The 14,268-nt window shown below is 46.0% G+C and overlaps 5 protein-coding genes across 5 annotated transcripts; 2 read left to right on the top strand and 3 right to left on the bottom strand.

The window, feature by feature from the left end:
- Window positions 1-8,615: 8,615 nt before the first annotated feature.
- On the top strand, window positions 8,616-9,231 carry CLAFUR5_01724 (uncharacterized protein; the record flags this gene model as incomplete). The annotated part of the gene is made up of 2 exons (XM_047900872.1): window positions 8,616-9,018; window positions 9,068-9,231. The coding sequence occupies 2 exons, from the start codon at window positions 8,616-8,618 to the stop codon at window positions 9,229-9,231; spliced, it is 567 nt and encodes a 188-aa protein (XP_047755338.1).
- A 140-nt stretch (window positions 9,232-9,371) lies between these two features.
- CLAFUR5_01723 (uncharacterized protein) lies at window positions 9,372-9,764 on the bottom strand (the record flags this gene model as incomplete). The annotated part of the gene is made up of 1 exon (XM_047900871.1): window positions 9,372-9,764. One exon carries the CDS (start codon window positions 9,762-9,764, stop codon window positions 9,372-9,374), a length of 393 nt encoding a protein of 130 aa, XP_047755345.1.
- A 499-nt stretch (window positions 9,765-10,263) lies between these two features.
- On the bottom strand, window positions 10,264-11,366 carry CLAFUR5_01722 (uncharacterized protein; the record flags this gene model as incomplete). The annotated part of the gene is made up of 2 exons (XM_047900870.1): window positions 10,264-10,320; window positions 10,374-11,366. The coding sequence occupies 2 exons, from the start codon at window positions 11,364-11,366 to the stop codon at window positions 10,264-10,266; spliced, it is 1,050 nt and encodes a 349-aa protein (XP_047755344.1).
- A 469-nt stretch (window positions 11,367-11,835) lies between these two features.
- On the bottom strand, window positions 11,836-12,099 carry CLAFUR5_01721 (uncharacterized protein; the record flags this gene model as incomplete). Its single annotated transcript, XM_047900869.1, has 1 exon — window positions 11,836-12,099. One exon carries the CDS (start codon window positions 12,097-12,099, stop codon window positions 11,836-11,838), a length of 264 nt encoding a protein of 87 aa, XP_047755343.1.
- A 1,615-nt stretch (window positions 12,100-13,714) lies between these two features.
- CLAFUR5_01720 (uncharacterized protein) lies at window positions 13,715-14,263 on the top strand (the record flags this gene model as incomplete). The annotated part of the gene is made up of 1 exon (XM_047900868.1): window positions 13,715-14,263. The coding sequence occupies one exon, from the start codon at window positions 13,715-13,717 to the stop codon at window positions 14,261-14,263; it is 549 nt and encodes a 182-aa protein (XP_047755342.1).
- Between the last annotated feature and the right edge of the window lie 5 nt (window positions 14,264-14,268).

The raw sequence follows: 14,268 nt of genomic DNA, 5'->3' as shown, positions 1-14,268 counted from the left end.
CGAGTTTAAGACTAGAGAAGAGTTGTTAGATTAGATAACACGCTAATATAGTACACGTAATAAAGGAACTAAGGCTATAGTTAACATTACTACCTATAAGTAAGAATAAGGCGAAACCTTTATAGCCTTCTATACACGCTACTCGAAGTTACGCGCCTAGATGTTATAGACCGATAAGACCGAGCTTATACTGTTCCGTAACCGACTAAACCGTAAGTACTTTATTAAGACCTTCGGCGACCGCGAAGTCGACCGCCGCCTAGATAGTATATAAGACGTTATCGAGGAGTATACCGTACTAGACGAGAGCTTCTACGAGACAGATCGACTATACCCGTAGAAGGAGCGCCCCCGTAGTAATAGTAACTCGAACGGTAATAGCGGCTAGAATAACTAGAATAACGGTAACGTAGTTACTAGTACCGCTACCGGTATAGTAGGTGCCTTAGTATAGCGCCTACTATAGTACGCTAGTACTAAGAAGAAGGAGGATCTACCGACATATCTATAGAACCTACCTACGCTTAACCGTAAGTAGCGCGAAGACCTTAAGAAGTAGGGTAAGTACTACCGCTACCGTATAGGTTCTTACGTATCGACTAACCCTAAATGCCTAATATATAGGTACAATAGCGACTATCGCCTACCGCGTCTACGTAATACTACGCCGAATCCGAACGCGAACCTTAGTTCCCTAGCCGCCGATCCGTAGTAGGGAAATAGTACGACCGCTACCTAAGCGTAGTAGATAGCGGTTACCCGAACTTCCTAGGACAGAAAGAGTATAAGATTAAGAGACACGGAATGTAAGAGACGGTAATAGACTATAGTAAGGAGCTTAAGATATCGGTATATATACTAGATAAACAATAGCTAGCTATACACCCTTATATATTGTTACCCGTAATGATATAATATAGAAAGGCTCGAGGCCTTATAGATTCTACTTCTACCTCTCTCTTTCTTAACTAGAAATTTATACGCAAATATATAATACCCCTAATCCCTTTAACGTAAAGCCGACGACTAACACTAGGAGATAGAACGGCTACTATACGGCAGATTATATACGCGGCCCTTATAGACGTAGTTATCGGCGATTATTACGAGCAAATGTTATACTACGTCACCGACCTCGAATATAACATCGTCTTTAGCCTACCGTGGCTTATAGCGTACAACCTAAACATCTTCTAGGAGACAGGCGAGGTGGCATTTAGATCGGATTACTGCTTTGGTCACTATCTATAGAATAAGATATCGATAATAGTATAATCCCTAAACTATCGTAAGAAGAAGAAGTAGGCACTAGTACGGTACGGACTAGAGCCCTTTACTAGAGAAGTAGCGAGCTTTATAGTAGGAGGGGCGGAGCTAAACGTCTTATTATATAACCTAGAAGACATAGACGATAAAGAAGTGGACTACTAGGGCGTTTCTTAACGCGCGTAGGGAATGTATACGTACCGGCCTAGGGCTAAGTACTTCTACATTATACCTACTAGGCGTAAGAGCGACGACGGAGAGCTTAAGCTAAGTGTAATAGCTACTAATAATCTAGACTAATTCTTGAACAAGCAGTTTAATCATAACCCGAAGGAGAAGTTGCCGCCGATATACTACGATATTACGGACGCTTTCTTAGCTAAGGATTATAAAGGACTCCCACCTTACCGACTAGGCGTAGATTATAAGATTTATATTAAGCCTAATAGTCTATAAGAGCCACTATACCGCAAGCCCTACGGCCTAGCTAAGAAGGAGAACGAGGCAGTCAAGAAATGGCTAGACGAGTAAATATCTAAAGGGAAGGTACGGAAAGTATAGCAAAAGACGAGCTAGTCTCCTATACTAGTACTAGTAGTACGTAAGCCTAGAGGTAGGCTACGTGTTTATATCGACTATAGAGGATTAAATACGATCACTATTAAGAACCGGTATCCGATTCCCTTAATATAAGAGACGCTTAACCGTATATACGGTAAGAAGTACTTTACGAAGCTAGACATTATAGTAGCCTTTAACAAGTTACGGATAGCTAAAGGGCACGAGTGGTTAACGGCGTTTACGACACGATACGGCATCTACGAGTGTCTAGTACTACTATTCGGCTTATATAACGGACTAGTATCGTTCTAATGATATATTAATAAGGTCTTATAAGAACACCTAGACGACTTTATATCGGCCTACCTAGATAACGTACTTATCTTTAGTAACACCTTAGAGGAGCATATTAAACACGTACGGAAGGTTCTTACTAAGCTACGCGATATAGGACTTATAGTAGACATCGACAAAAGCGAATTCTACTAATAGAAGGTGAGGTATCTTAGGCTAATTATAACCCCTAACGGTATCGAGATAGACCCCGAGAAACTCGAATGTATTTAGACATAGGAAGCTCCTAAGAACCTAAAGGATGTCTAGGCCTTCCTTAGATTTGCTAACTTCTATAGGCGGTTCATCGAAGCATTTTCGCGTATAGCTACTCCTCTTACAAAACTGACCAAGTCGGACGGACTAAGCAATCATAAGAATAGAAGGATTTAATAGTCACTAGATTGCTAACGAGCCTTTAACAATTTGAAAGCTACGTTTAGTAAAGCCGGCATACTCGCGTATTATGTGCTAGGTAGGGAAACGGTAGTAGAGACAGATTCTTTAGATTTTGTAAACGCCGGCGTGCTTTCGTAGTATAACGAGAAGGGTATACTACATCCTATAGCCTTCTACTTAAAGAAGTTAAGTCTATAGGAGTGTAATTATGAAACCTATAATAAGGAACTATTAGCTATTATTAAGGCTTTTGAGGAATAGAGACCCGAGCTCGCCTTCGAAGTAGATAATAAGGACTTATAGCTAGTCAAGATTTATACCGACTATAAGAACCTAGAATACTTTATAAAGACAAAGCAGCTAAATCGGCGACAAGCGCGTTAGGCTAAGTTCTTGTTATAGTTTAACTTTAAGATAATATACCGTCTAGGACTTTAAGGTACAAAGCTAGATAGCCTAACGAGACGTAGCTAGGACCTTCCGTAGGGCGTAAACGACCCTCGGAACTAGCATTAGTATTAGACATTGCTACCTCCTAAGTGATTCCTTAAGATCGCCTTACTATAGGCAATAGTAGAAGATACGCCGGAAGAAGAGGAACTAGTATAGCTAGACCCTAAAGCTGAAGAGTTCATACCTATAGAACGAGATGCGCCTACTAAACAACCGGCGACGTATAAAAGTTAAGGGGAAGCCGAACTCGAGTATCGAATGTCGACGGCGTACGTAACCGATAACGAGCTTAAGACCGCGATTAAGGACCTATAGAAAGACCGTACTCCTACACTACTATAGAGAGCGAAGATTCACCTAGTACACTATAAAGTAGATAGCGACCTACTATATATTCGAAATCAATACGACGGCTAGAGCTTATAGGTACTAAATGACTAAGCCTTATAGACTAGGATAATCAAGATAAACTATAACGCTCTAGTAGTAGGCCATCTAGGACGAGCTCGTACTTATAAACTCGTAGTACGTAAATTCTACTAGCCTAGATTAGCGAGATCCGTACGTAGATATACCGCGAATTGCCGTACCTACCGTATAACAAAATCTCTATACTCCTAGCCACTAGGATTATTATAGCCACTTCCTATTCTAGATCGGCCTTAGAAATATATTATAGTCGACTTCGTTATCGGACTCCTAGATAGCACTCTTAACGGTATAGTCTATAACAACATTATGACCGTTACTAATAGGCTTACTAAGGAAGTCGAGCTGATCCCTATTAGCGTAATAATAGCATAGAATGCGGCAAGGCTTTTCCTTAAACATATATTCTATCGGCGCGGGTTTCCTAATACTATTATATTAGACCGTAGTAAGTAGTAGGTTGCTACCTTCTAGAAGAAACACTATAAGATGCTCCGTAAAAATCGTAAGCTAAGTTCTTTATATCACCTAGAAACTAATAGATAGTCAGAACGCACTAACTAGGCGATAGAACAGTATCTTCGTATATTTACTAATAAGGCATAGGATAACTAGGTAGAATAGCTATGCCTTACTTAGTTCGCGATCAATAATCACCTGTCCGAGACTACTAGTATGTCGCCGTTCTACGCCACCTTAGGCTATAACCCTAAGTTTATAGAGCGAGTTGACCTAAACGCTAGAAAGGAGAGAGGACTAACTACTCTCTAGCGACTAGATACGCGATCAGTAGAAACCTTTATACGTCGAATTTACGAGCTTTATAAGCACCTTTAAGAGAATATACGAATGTCATAAGCTCTCTAAGTAGAAGTAGTAAACCGCTACCGAATCATTCCTCTAGACTATAAGGTAGGTAATTAGGTGTATCTAAGTACTAAGAACATCCGTACGACTCGACTATCTAAGAAGCTAGATAGGAAATATACCGGCCCTTACTAGATCACGGAAGTTATACCGGCTAGACTCTCTTATCGACTAAAACTATTAGACGCTCTAGTAGGACTTAATAACTGCTTCTATACCTTACTACTATAACGAGCCGACCACCCCGATTTCCTACTACTTAAAGGGTAGTATCTAGCGCCGCTACTACCGATAACTATCGAACCTAACACTACCGAGGCTAATATAGTAGCCGATATAGTAGTAGCACCTACGTATATATACGAGGCGGGAAAGATCCTTAATATATATACCCGTAAGCGGGTAGGCAAGGTAAAGAAGGGGTATAAGCGTAAGGTAGATATATAGTATAAGGTGAAATAGGCTAGATATTAGAACGAGGAGGATAGTAAGACCTAGTAACCTATAGAGGATATACTTAAACACGCGGCCGCCGCTATTATAGACTTTTACTATAACCGGCCGGAGTTGTCTACGCCTATAGGCTTCGTAGCTCTATCTGACTAGTCCCTACTAGCTACTAAGGTGCTCGGGCTTAATACGATCAGGGTCATTCCGAAAGACACCGTTACGAATGAGTCGCCTCGAGCCTTACCTCTAATAGAATCTGCTCCGTATATATTCGATACTCGAGTAGAGCCTATAGAGCCTATAATAATACCTAACTTTAGTTATAAGGATTATACGCGAGTACTAGCCGAAGACAGACGTAGGTCTAGGGCAAGCTAGCTAACTAGGTAATATGTTTCTCGAAGGAAGCCGGTCGAGGATAGTCTTAATAGAGCGAATACAATATTATCGGATGACGACAGGGCACTAGAGGATAATTAGGCGTTTGCGTGATTATAGAGCTCGATAGGCAAGTGGCCTTATAAGGTAGATAACGCTTAGAGGACTAAGGCGTGTTTTGGGAGGGGGGATACTATTACGGGTAGCCCGCGACCCCCTACTATAGCTACGTCGGCCCGGCTAAACCGCGGACCTTCTATATCGGGTTAGCGCGGCTTAGCTTTGCTTTATAACTTCGCCGCGCCTCGCGCTCCTCTTTCGTAGCTTCGTAGAACAATAACTATCTCGTTCGGACCCTATAATACGCGCGCCCTTATACTACGTACGTTTAGAGGGAAAGCTAATCTAGATAAGGAGTAGTCGGGGGCGGGAAGGGTTTTTACCTATTCGGGTTTCCCTTTATATATAACAATAGATATATACCTATATAGGCCGGATAGGGTCCTAGAATAGGGGAATGACAAATCTATCTATCTATCTATTTATAGCTACGGTAGAGAAACTATTCGACGAAGTCTAAGAATACGCCTTTACTACATTCGGACCCGGTATCGCCTACTAATAGGAAGTACCTATCCCGAAGATATATAAGGCTACGGTAGGGGATCCTAAATAGGGCTACTTATAGAAGGACGCTATCGATACCGAGCTACTCTCGTTATTAAGTAATAACACCTAGGAAACGGCTATCGCTCTAAGGGGGGCGAATATAGTAACCTCTAAGTAGGTCTTTAACGTAAAGAGACTTATTAGCGGAGCAATCGAAAAGTTTAAGGTAGGACTTGTCGTAAGAGGGTTTTTATAGAAATTCGGCGTTAACTTCGAAGAGACATTCGTACCTATAGTACGCTATAACACCCTAAGGGTCTTAATAGTAGTAGTTTACGAGCGGGATCTCGAGATATACTAGGTCGACGTTAATAATACGTTTACCTAAAGCTACCTAGCCGAAGATATCTATATAAAACCCCTACTAGGAGTCGAAACCCTACCGAACACGGTCCTTAAGGTACTCCGGAGTCTCTACGGCCTAAAGTAGGTAGCTAGAGACTAGAATAAGCTCTATATCGCTACGTTAGTCAAAATAGGATTCTACTAGTCCGAGGTAGACCTATATCTCCTAACTTATACTAAGAGAGACATTATACTACTTATCTATATAGACGATATACCTATTATAGTACTCAGGTTAGTCAATATCTAATAGTTTAAGAAGTAGTTCGCGTAACACTTTAAGATTAAGGATCTTAGGGAACCGGAGAAACTACTAGGACTAAAGATTACTCGCGATAGGCGTAACGGTACTCTAAAACTCGACTAGGGCTATTATATCCGTAAGGCCCTTACTAAAATAGACATAGTAAAAGAAAAGGCAAGCCCTATACTCTCGCTAATAGATAGTTATAATAATCTCCGTCCTATAGCCCCGAACGATAAGAGATGTAGTAAGGATAACTACTAGAGCGATAATAGGACCTAGATATAGCTAATAACTATAACGAGACCGGACCTAGCCTTCCTACTTAGGAGAACTAGTATATATGTCGCGGATCTAACAAAGCGGTATATAAAAGTACTAAAGAAGGTCTCGAGATACCTAAGGTCGTTCCCCGACCTAGGGTTAATATTTAGACGTAGTAGCGGTACCCTAACCGGATACTTAGACTCCGACTACGCGATAGATCGAGTAGATAGGGTCTTAATTCTAGGATATGTCTAGCTAGTATACGGTACGCCTATATCCTAGATAAGTAAGAAGCAAAAGTCTATAGCAACCTCTACTATAGAGGTAGAGTTTATAGCGATAAACGCCGCCGCGAAACAATCCTAGTTCCTAGCGGCTATCCTCCGAGAGATAAACTACCCGGGGCTAGTAGGAGACTACTCTTTCTAACTAATAGTCCTAGCCGATAAGAGTACCGTCGACAAACTAAGACTAGTACACCTTATAGGGGATAACTAGGCGGCTCTAACCTTAGTTAAGGACGCCTATATCTACGAAAGATCTAAGTATATTAATGTTACCTATAACTATATTAGGTACCTCTAGTAGTAGAGGAAGATCAAAGTAGAGTACTACTATACTAAGGAGATAGTAGTAGATAGTTTAACTAAACCGCTAGCCGGTCCCTAGTTCTAGACCTTCGTACGATAGCTATAGCTAGTATAGTAGGAATAATCGTTCCTTACCTTACGACCTAAGTAGGAGTATTACGAATATAGGTTAGTAGGTATGTCGTACGGTACTAAAACTAACTTAGTATATACTAAGCTAGTACGGTAATACTACCGAGACACCGTACGAATAGTAGGAGCGACTTAGAGGACCTAAAGTTGCTTAGCTAGTTAGTACGAGACTGTCGGAGGAACTGCCGTCGTAGGATAAGATATAGGTAAAACCGATAAGGCGTAGTAAAATAGAACTAGGACTAGAGTAGTATCCCTCTATATAGGTATAAGAGACGTAGTCTCTATACCGATAGTAGAGACACCTTTAGTACTAAACACTATTCTACTATATACCTTCGTATACTATGTTAATCCTTCCTCCTTCCCTATTACGTATCCTAACTTCCGTATATATATATACTATACCTATTTAATACGTATTAATATAAAGTAGCTAAGTACGTAGGAAAGAGGAGCGCGAGGTACGCCGAGGCTATATACAAGCCGAGGTGTCACGCTAGTACGCGCGGTCACGTGACCTACGTGCTAGCTATCTATTTACTAGGCCTAGGGCCGTAATAGTTAGACTAGCTATAACGTACGAACGTACTAGGAAGATAAAGAGAACAATTCTAAATTAGATAAGAGTATAAAGTTCACTAGTTCTCTATTTAACAGTAGTGAAAACGATTAATAAAGAATGCGAGTTGGTCGTACTAAGACAAAATTCCTAGCTTACTAGTATTCCTAGCTTACTAGTACTTTACGTTATAGAATTCCATTTTTCTACAGTTAATATTATAGATAAATCCTTAGCTAGACTAGTATATAACTTAAATATACTATAGTCTTTAGGTCTAATACTATATTTACTATTCTTAAAAAGGAAAGAGTATTAATATAAGCTATATTATACTTACGCTAACTTATAGATTAAAATAAAAATATCTATGATTTTCGGATGATTGACAACTATAGCTCTAGTCTCTATACTATACTCTATACCTTATATATATAAGAGCACTCTACTGCCTCCGGAAATTTCTAAGCTAGAAGAGAACCCCGGCCGCTTCGTGGCCTCCCCTGGGCGTCTACCGCCGCTCAGCAGCACCTGGTAATGCTGCCGCTCAATGACCTCACGATTTCCTTCGTCATGGGCTGAAACAACACTGAACGTGAACATACATCCATATCTTCGCCCTAAGGACTTAATCTCTGTAGATATTCTCGAACAATTCCCGCACTCCATAATGCCCTCCCTCTCCTCTCTATCCGACCCTAAAGCCTACCACATCCTAACCTACGGCACGCTCCTCGGTAGCAATCTATTCCAGACCTTCCTCGCGGGTCCTCTCGCCTTCAAAGCTCTCCCTCGCCCCCAGTTCAGCACTCTCCAGCAAGCCATCTTCCCGCCCTACTTTGGCTTCCAGACCGTACTACCCCTCGTCCTCGCATTCACATGGCCTGGTGAGAAGATCATCAAGGCTGGAGGTCTAGAAGCTAGGGACCACGCGGGATGGATCGGGTTACTGGAGGAGCAGAATCGATGGATCGCGCTTGTGCCCATTGCGACCATGTTCCTGACGAGCTTGGCGAATCTTCTGGTATTGGGACCGGCTACGACGAAGGTTATGAAGGAGAGGAAACATCAAGGTAGGGCATAGTAGAAGCAGCGCGTGATACTGGCTGACTAGCGTGGCAGAAACGCGAGACGGGAAGAAATACTATGATCCTGGCCCGAAGACACCGGAGATGCAGCGATTGAACTCGTCGTTTGCTAAGCTGCATGGCATGTCTTCGCTGGCGAATGTCGTCGGACTTGGGGCTATGCTTGTGTATGGTATGGCACTTGCAGAGAAGTTATGATCGGGAGGAATAGATTATATGATACCTCGCTACTGTATTGATACTGGTTCATCAAAATGGTGAAAGCTTTTACGCGAACGCAAAGCAGAGGCACCATCGACTACGAAACTCAACTGTTGGCGGTTATCTATCCGCGCTCATCAGGTCAACGTCGCAGGCGCCGGCGTCCCAGTGACCTCAACAGCACTGGTAGCCTCGTTCGGACACCACGTCTGGCTCCCACACGTCACAGGCCAAACCTCCCGTGTCATGCTGCTTCCGCAGATACAAGAGACAGCACCCCCCGATGCCATTGATCCCGTCTCCGCCGCATCCTGCCTCCTCGCAACAGCAGTCCCTATGTCTCCCACCCCAGAAGCCTCAGTGATGACGACCGGCCCAGCAGCAATCTTCGTGCACTGACGCAAGTCCGCGGAGGTCGGTATGGCACATGCAGATGTCGCACTCGCTGAGATCATCATTGGGGCGGGATCACCCTGAACCTCGATTGCTGTCGTGGCTTCGTTTGGACACCATGTCACGTTGCCGCACATGGTGACGGGCCAGACCGCTTCCGTCATCGTGTTGCCGCACCAACAGGACAGACTACCTGTAGTCGCTGTCTCGCCTCTTCTGGCAATGGGAGTAGCGGTGGCATCTGCTCCTGCCACTTCGGTCATGATGTCTTGCCCTGGTGCGATGATTTTCGTGCAAGGTTCGAACTGGGTTGAAACAGGGGGGCCGCAGTCCGATCTTGAAGAGGAAGAATTGGCGGCCATTGTGGGCATGGGTTCCCAAGTGATCCCTATTGCGCCCGAGCAGCCTACGAGCGATGTCGAGATGGTTGTTGAAGTTGACCCTGTGATGTCGCAGCCTGTGTAGACGGTGGTTGCGGTCTTGGTGCAGGTAACGGATGGTGTAATGGTACTTCCAGCGACAACTGTCTGGGCCATTGAGAAGCAGCTTTCTGTTGCGTCTGTGACTGTTGTGTAAGAATGACAGTCCGTGGAGAATACCGAGGTTGTGGTGGCCGTCAAATCACAGCCTGTTTGTCTAGAGGTTCGAGTCTGCGGACAGTAAGTTGTCGTCATGTTGGCTCCGGTGGCGACGCTGCAAGAGGCTGAGATATGATCGACCACGGTCTCCTGGCAGGTCGTACTCACGATGGACGTGCTCTCTGCTGTGGCATCGCATCCTGTCACCTTGTTCGTGATGGTGCTAGGGCAGGCAGTCGTCACAGTCGAGCTGCCTGCTGTGATGACGGTGCAGTACTCGGAGATCTGGCTGGCTGTAACGGTCCCGCATGCTGTGCTGGTGACGGTGGTTGTTGTAGCAGGAGCCAGGGTGCAGCCTGAACGTGTCTCGCTGGCGGTTGAGGTGCATGTCTCAGAAGCGCCGCCGTTCGTAGCTGTCATCACCTCACAGAAGACTGTTTTGTCGACCGCTGTAGAAGTCGAGGTACAGTCCTCGTCACCTTCATCGTTCTCAGGCTCGAGATCCTCGCACTTATCCATAGGTTCATCGCAGATCTTAGAGTCTCCGAAGAGGCCTGTGATTGATGGGGGCGGATCGCAACCAACGCAGTCCTTGTCCTTGTCGTTGTTCTTGTCTTTCTTCGGACAGCAATTCAAACGAAGTAGACGGCACAACATCTTGGTGATGGGATTGCAAGGCTTGATCCTGATGGGTATCAGCTTCAAGAACCAACCCGTGATACCGTCACAACCGAGCCAGCCGCAGTCGAAATCTCCGCCAATGATCTTGATCCAATCGATAGTAGGCGGCTTAGGGAACCTGATCTCGCCGAATTCGATGTTGATTGTGGGAGGGGGGCCTGGGGGATCCGGTCGTTCGTGCCAGAGAGGAAAGATCGGAATTAGATGGTCGTCATCATCATCGTCCTTGTCTTTGTCCTTATCTTGGTTCAACACCTTGCAGGTTGTGGAGCTATTCCAGCAATCTGACCAGCCCAGCTGGCATCCAGCACCACAGTAGTCTTCGCCGGTACCACACTTTCCATTCTTTCCACAGCACTTCTTTTTGGGGCAGCGGTAGTGGTTGTCTGGTCCACATTTGTCATCATCATCGTAGAACATGTGATAAGGATCACATGTGGTGTAGGCTCCGGGAGCGTTGATGCTGGTCGGTCGCGACATGTAGCTTGGCACGGCGGTGATAATGCCGGGCTCTGACACATCTAAGGGGTAGAAGCATAGCTCTGTTGCGGTGATAGGAGGAAGCTGTATCGTCGTTCGGCTAGTGAAGTGCAGTCCGCAATGTGGTGTACACAGCGTTGTGGTATAGGGGGGATGGCTTATTGTGAAGGGCGTCTCCGAAGGCTTGCACGGCAGGCTGAGTAGGCAAGGAGGAAAGCACCTGATGGTTGGTGTTGGAGACTCCCACAGCCTTGGATCGATGGTTCCAATGTTGACGGTGCCCGATGGTATATCTAGAGAGAGACCACCGGAGCCGCTGGAGCTGGGTAAATCCAGGGAGTTCGCGGGAGTACTCAGGGTTGGGAGACTGAGTGAGCTGCTCGGGCTAGGCAAGTTCGGGGAGTCCGAAGAAGTACTCAGGCTTGGAAGATCGACTGATTCGCTAGAGCTGCTGAGGCTTGACAAAAGACTACTGGCCCCGAAAGTAGCACTGGTCAGGGCGGGCGGCTCTGTGGTTGATACAGACGTACTCGCTGGCCCATCGGAGGTAACGACACTGCCTGGAGACGCCGATGCTGTGACGGATGACGGGGCGTTCGAGGTCGTGATTTCTGCCGACGACGATGACAGTGTAGACGACGTTGGAGTTTCTGATGACAGTCTCGACGAGCTTGAAGTCGTAGAGCTCGAAGGCGGGTATATAGCGGTCACAGTCACTGATGGTGGAGGACATGACTCCGCTTGCCGGACATTGTGTTTTGGCGAAGACCAAATCCTGCTAATAAGATCCGTAACATAAGACACCCCATCCCAGGGGTCTCTGACGATCCTCTGAATTCTTGTAGACGTGAGTGTGACCTGTGTCCCATTCGCAGTGGACACATATGGTTCAGTCTTTGTGACAGTCGTCGTTTCCTTGTAAGTGGTGTAAATGGTGGTTATCGGCTTTGAACTGCCGATGGTAGTGCCACTACCCAAGGTCTCGTACTCAGTAATGGTCGTCGTCGCAGGGCAGCTGTCTTGCGAGATGACCGATGATATTGTTGATGCCAAAGCCAGTGCCAGCAGATGACCTGGCCTGTGCGTGCGACGCATCCTTGTAAACGTTGCGGTGATAATTGAAGTAGGATGCAGTCTTGATGTTAGTGCAACGGGGCGGAGACGTTTCGACTGTAGTCTTGGAAGGCACCAGAGGTCCCGTCCAGACAAAAATGCCGGGCCTTACTCTTCGCAGCTGCTCTCACATGCAAAGCCCAAGCACGCCGTTGCTTGCGTGTTCACGTGTGGTGACCGGACGCAAGTGGCAGCGATCTTTTGCGTAATTCGAGCGGCGAGAGCAGTATTGTGGTGAAAACCAACTGCTAGGTACCGGGACGACACGACTGTGACTCCTTCAGGTGCTGGCGGTGGTGTTGATATAGAACGTCACGTCCGCCGCTACGTTGTATGAGCGAGAGGCTGATGCTAGTGCGTGGTGCTCGAATGCGTAGGACTGGTGTCGTTGTTTGGTGGAAGAGAATGGAAGCAAAAAGGAGTACGGCTTAAGAGCTAGGACAGACCCATGCGCGCGGCGGCTTGCACGTGAGAGTCACTTGCTCACTTGGGCACGCACAGCCTGAAGCCCTTCTGCACATGGCCTCACTCAGCTTCATTGGGCTTCTTTCCTCTTGAACTTGGGACTCGGCAGTTGTACCGTCTCCATGTACGAGGCGATGAAGTGGACTGCTCCCGAACGCACAGTCGACATCTGCGAACAGTGTCAAGTCAAGGGAGTGAAAGCTTTGGGAGATTCTGGAACAATAGCTGGGCCTTAAAGTTAACAGAGCAGCCGGCATGCTTTGTCGTTCTTCTCTGATCGTTAGCAGTCAGTCTGCATCCGACAGATCGCTTTCGAGCGTTCTCGCCACGGCTCCGATGGAGAATGTATATAAGTTAGCTTTTTGAATTCCATATCGAAGATTCAAACGGCAGCTCTGATCGGTCGTTATCGAAGAGGAGCAGAGAGCCAGAAGAGGCCATAGTAACGCATCCATTAGCCATCGACTTGGTAGTCTTCGTTGATCCGCATTGACAGCCAAGGGACATATAAGTGACAGTTGTGCGCTATACCGCTTTTGTGCTTGTACCACGTCATCTGAACATCTGAGGGTGATTCTCCAGCATCTATTCTGTGTTAGCATAGATGTCTGCGTATCAACATTCCCGAGGTGATCTTCTTCGCCAGTTGGGCTATTTCAAATTCTGCGATTGTAACACGAGTTCCTCTCGCCGGAAGACGGGACGAATCGACAAGACCATGGCATGAAGCCAGTCGATGAATGTTAGCGCCACGACAGTGAGACCTCACAATGGCGTTCCTTCAATATCTCTTCTTCTGGAACTTCAAAGAGCCGGAGAGTAACAAATGGCGTCCAGAACCGGGCGGCAACCCAACAAAGTACATCGACAATCTTCCCAATATCCTGAAGCGGACGGACCTCGAAGCAACGGTAGTCGATGTAGCACCTTTCGTTGCAGGAGCTGGAAGCCTGGCACACGTCTCTCAAATTCACGACTTTGGGTTCACGGCACCAGCGAGTGTCTTGCGGAATGTGAAGACGATGACGGCTATGCATCGCACAACGCTGTACCTTACACCGCTGATTCTCGTCTGTCAAGCCGTCGGGTTCCAGTATCGAGACTTCATCCCTCGCTTTGCTCATGAGAGGGAACTCAGGAGACATGAGGAGGAAGTCAGGAAGCATGTTGATGCGGGGATGTACTTGGGAGGGGGCATCTACGCCCTGAGGATGGGCTTCAAGGTTGGCGCTCGGTATTGGGCGCCAATAGATGTCGTGATGGGCGGGGCGCTGGCGGACCTGCTGCAGAGAGAGTATATCAAGGCGCATGGGTTCTGAACAGT

Source organism: Fulvia fulva, chromosome 1 (assembly GCF_020509005.1).
Source record: "Fulvia fulva chromosome 1, complete sequence".
NCBI lineage: Eukaryota > Fungi > Ascomycota > Dothideomycetes > Mycosphaerellales > Mycosphaerellaceae > Fulvia > Fulvia fulva.
This window is presented reverse-complemented; position numbering and strand designations above follow the sequence as displayed.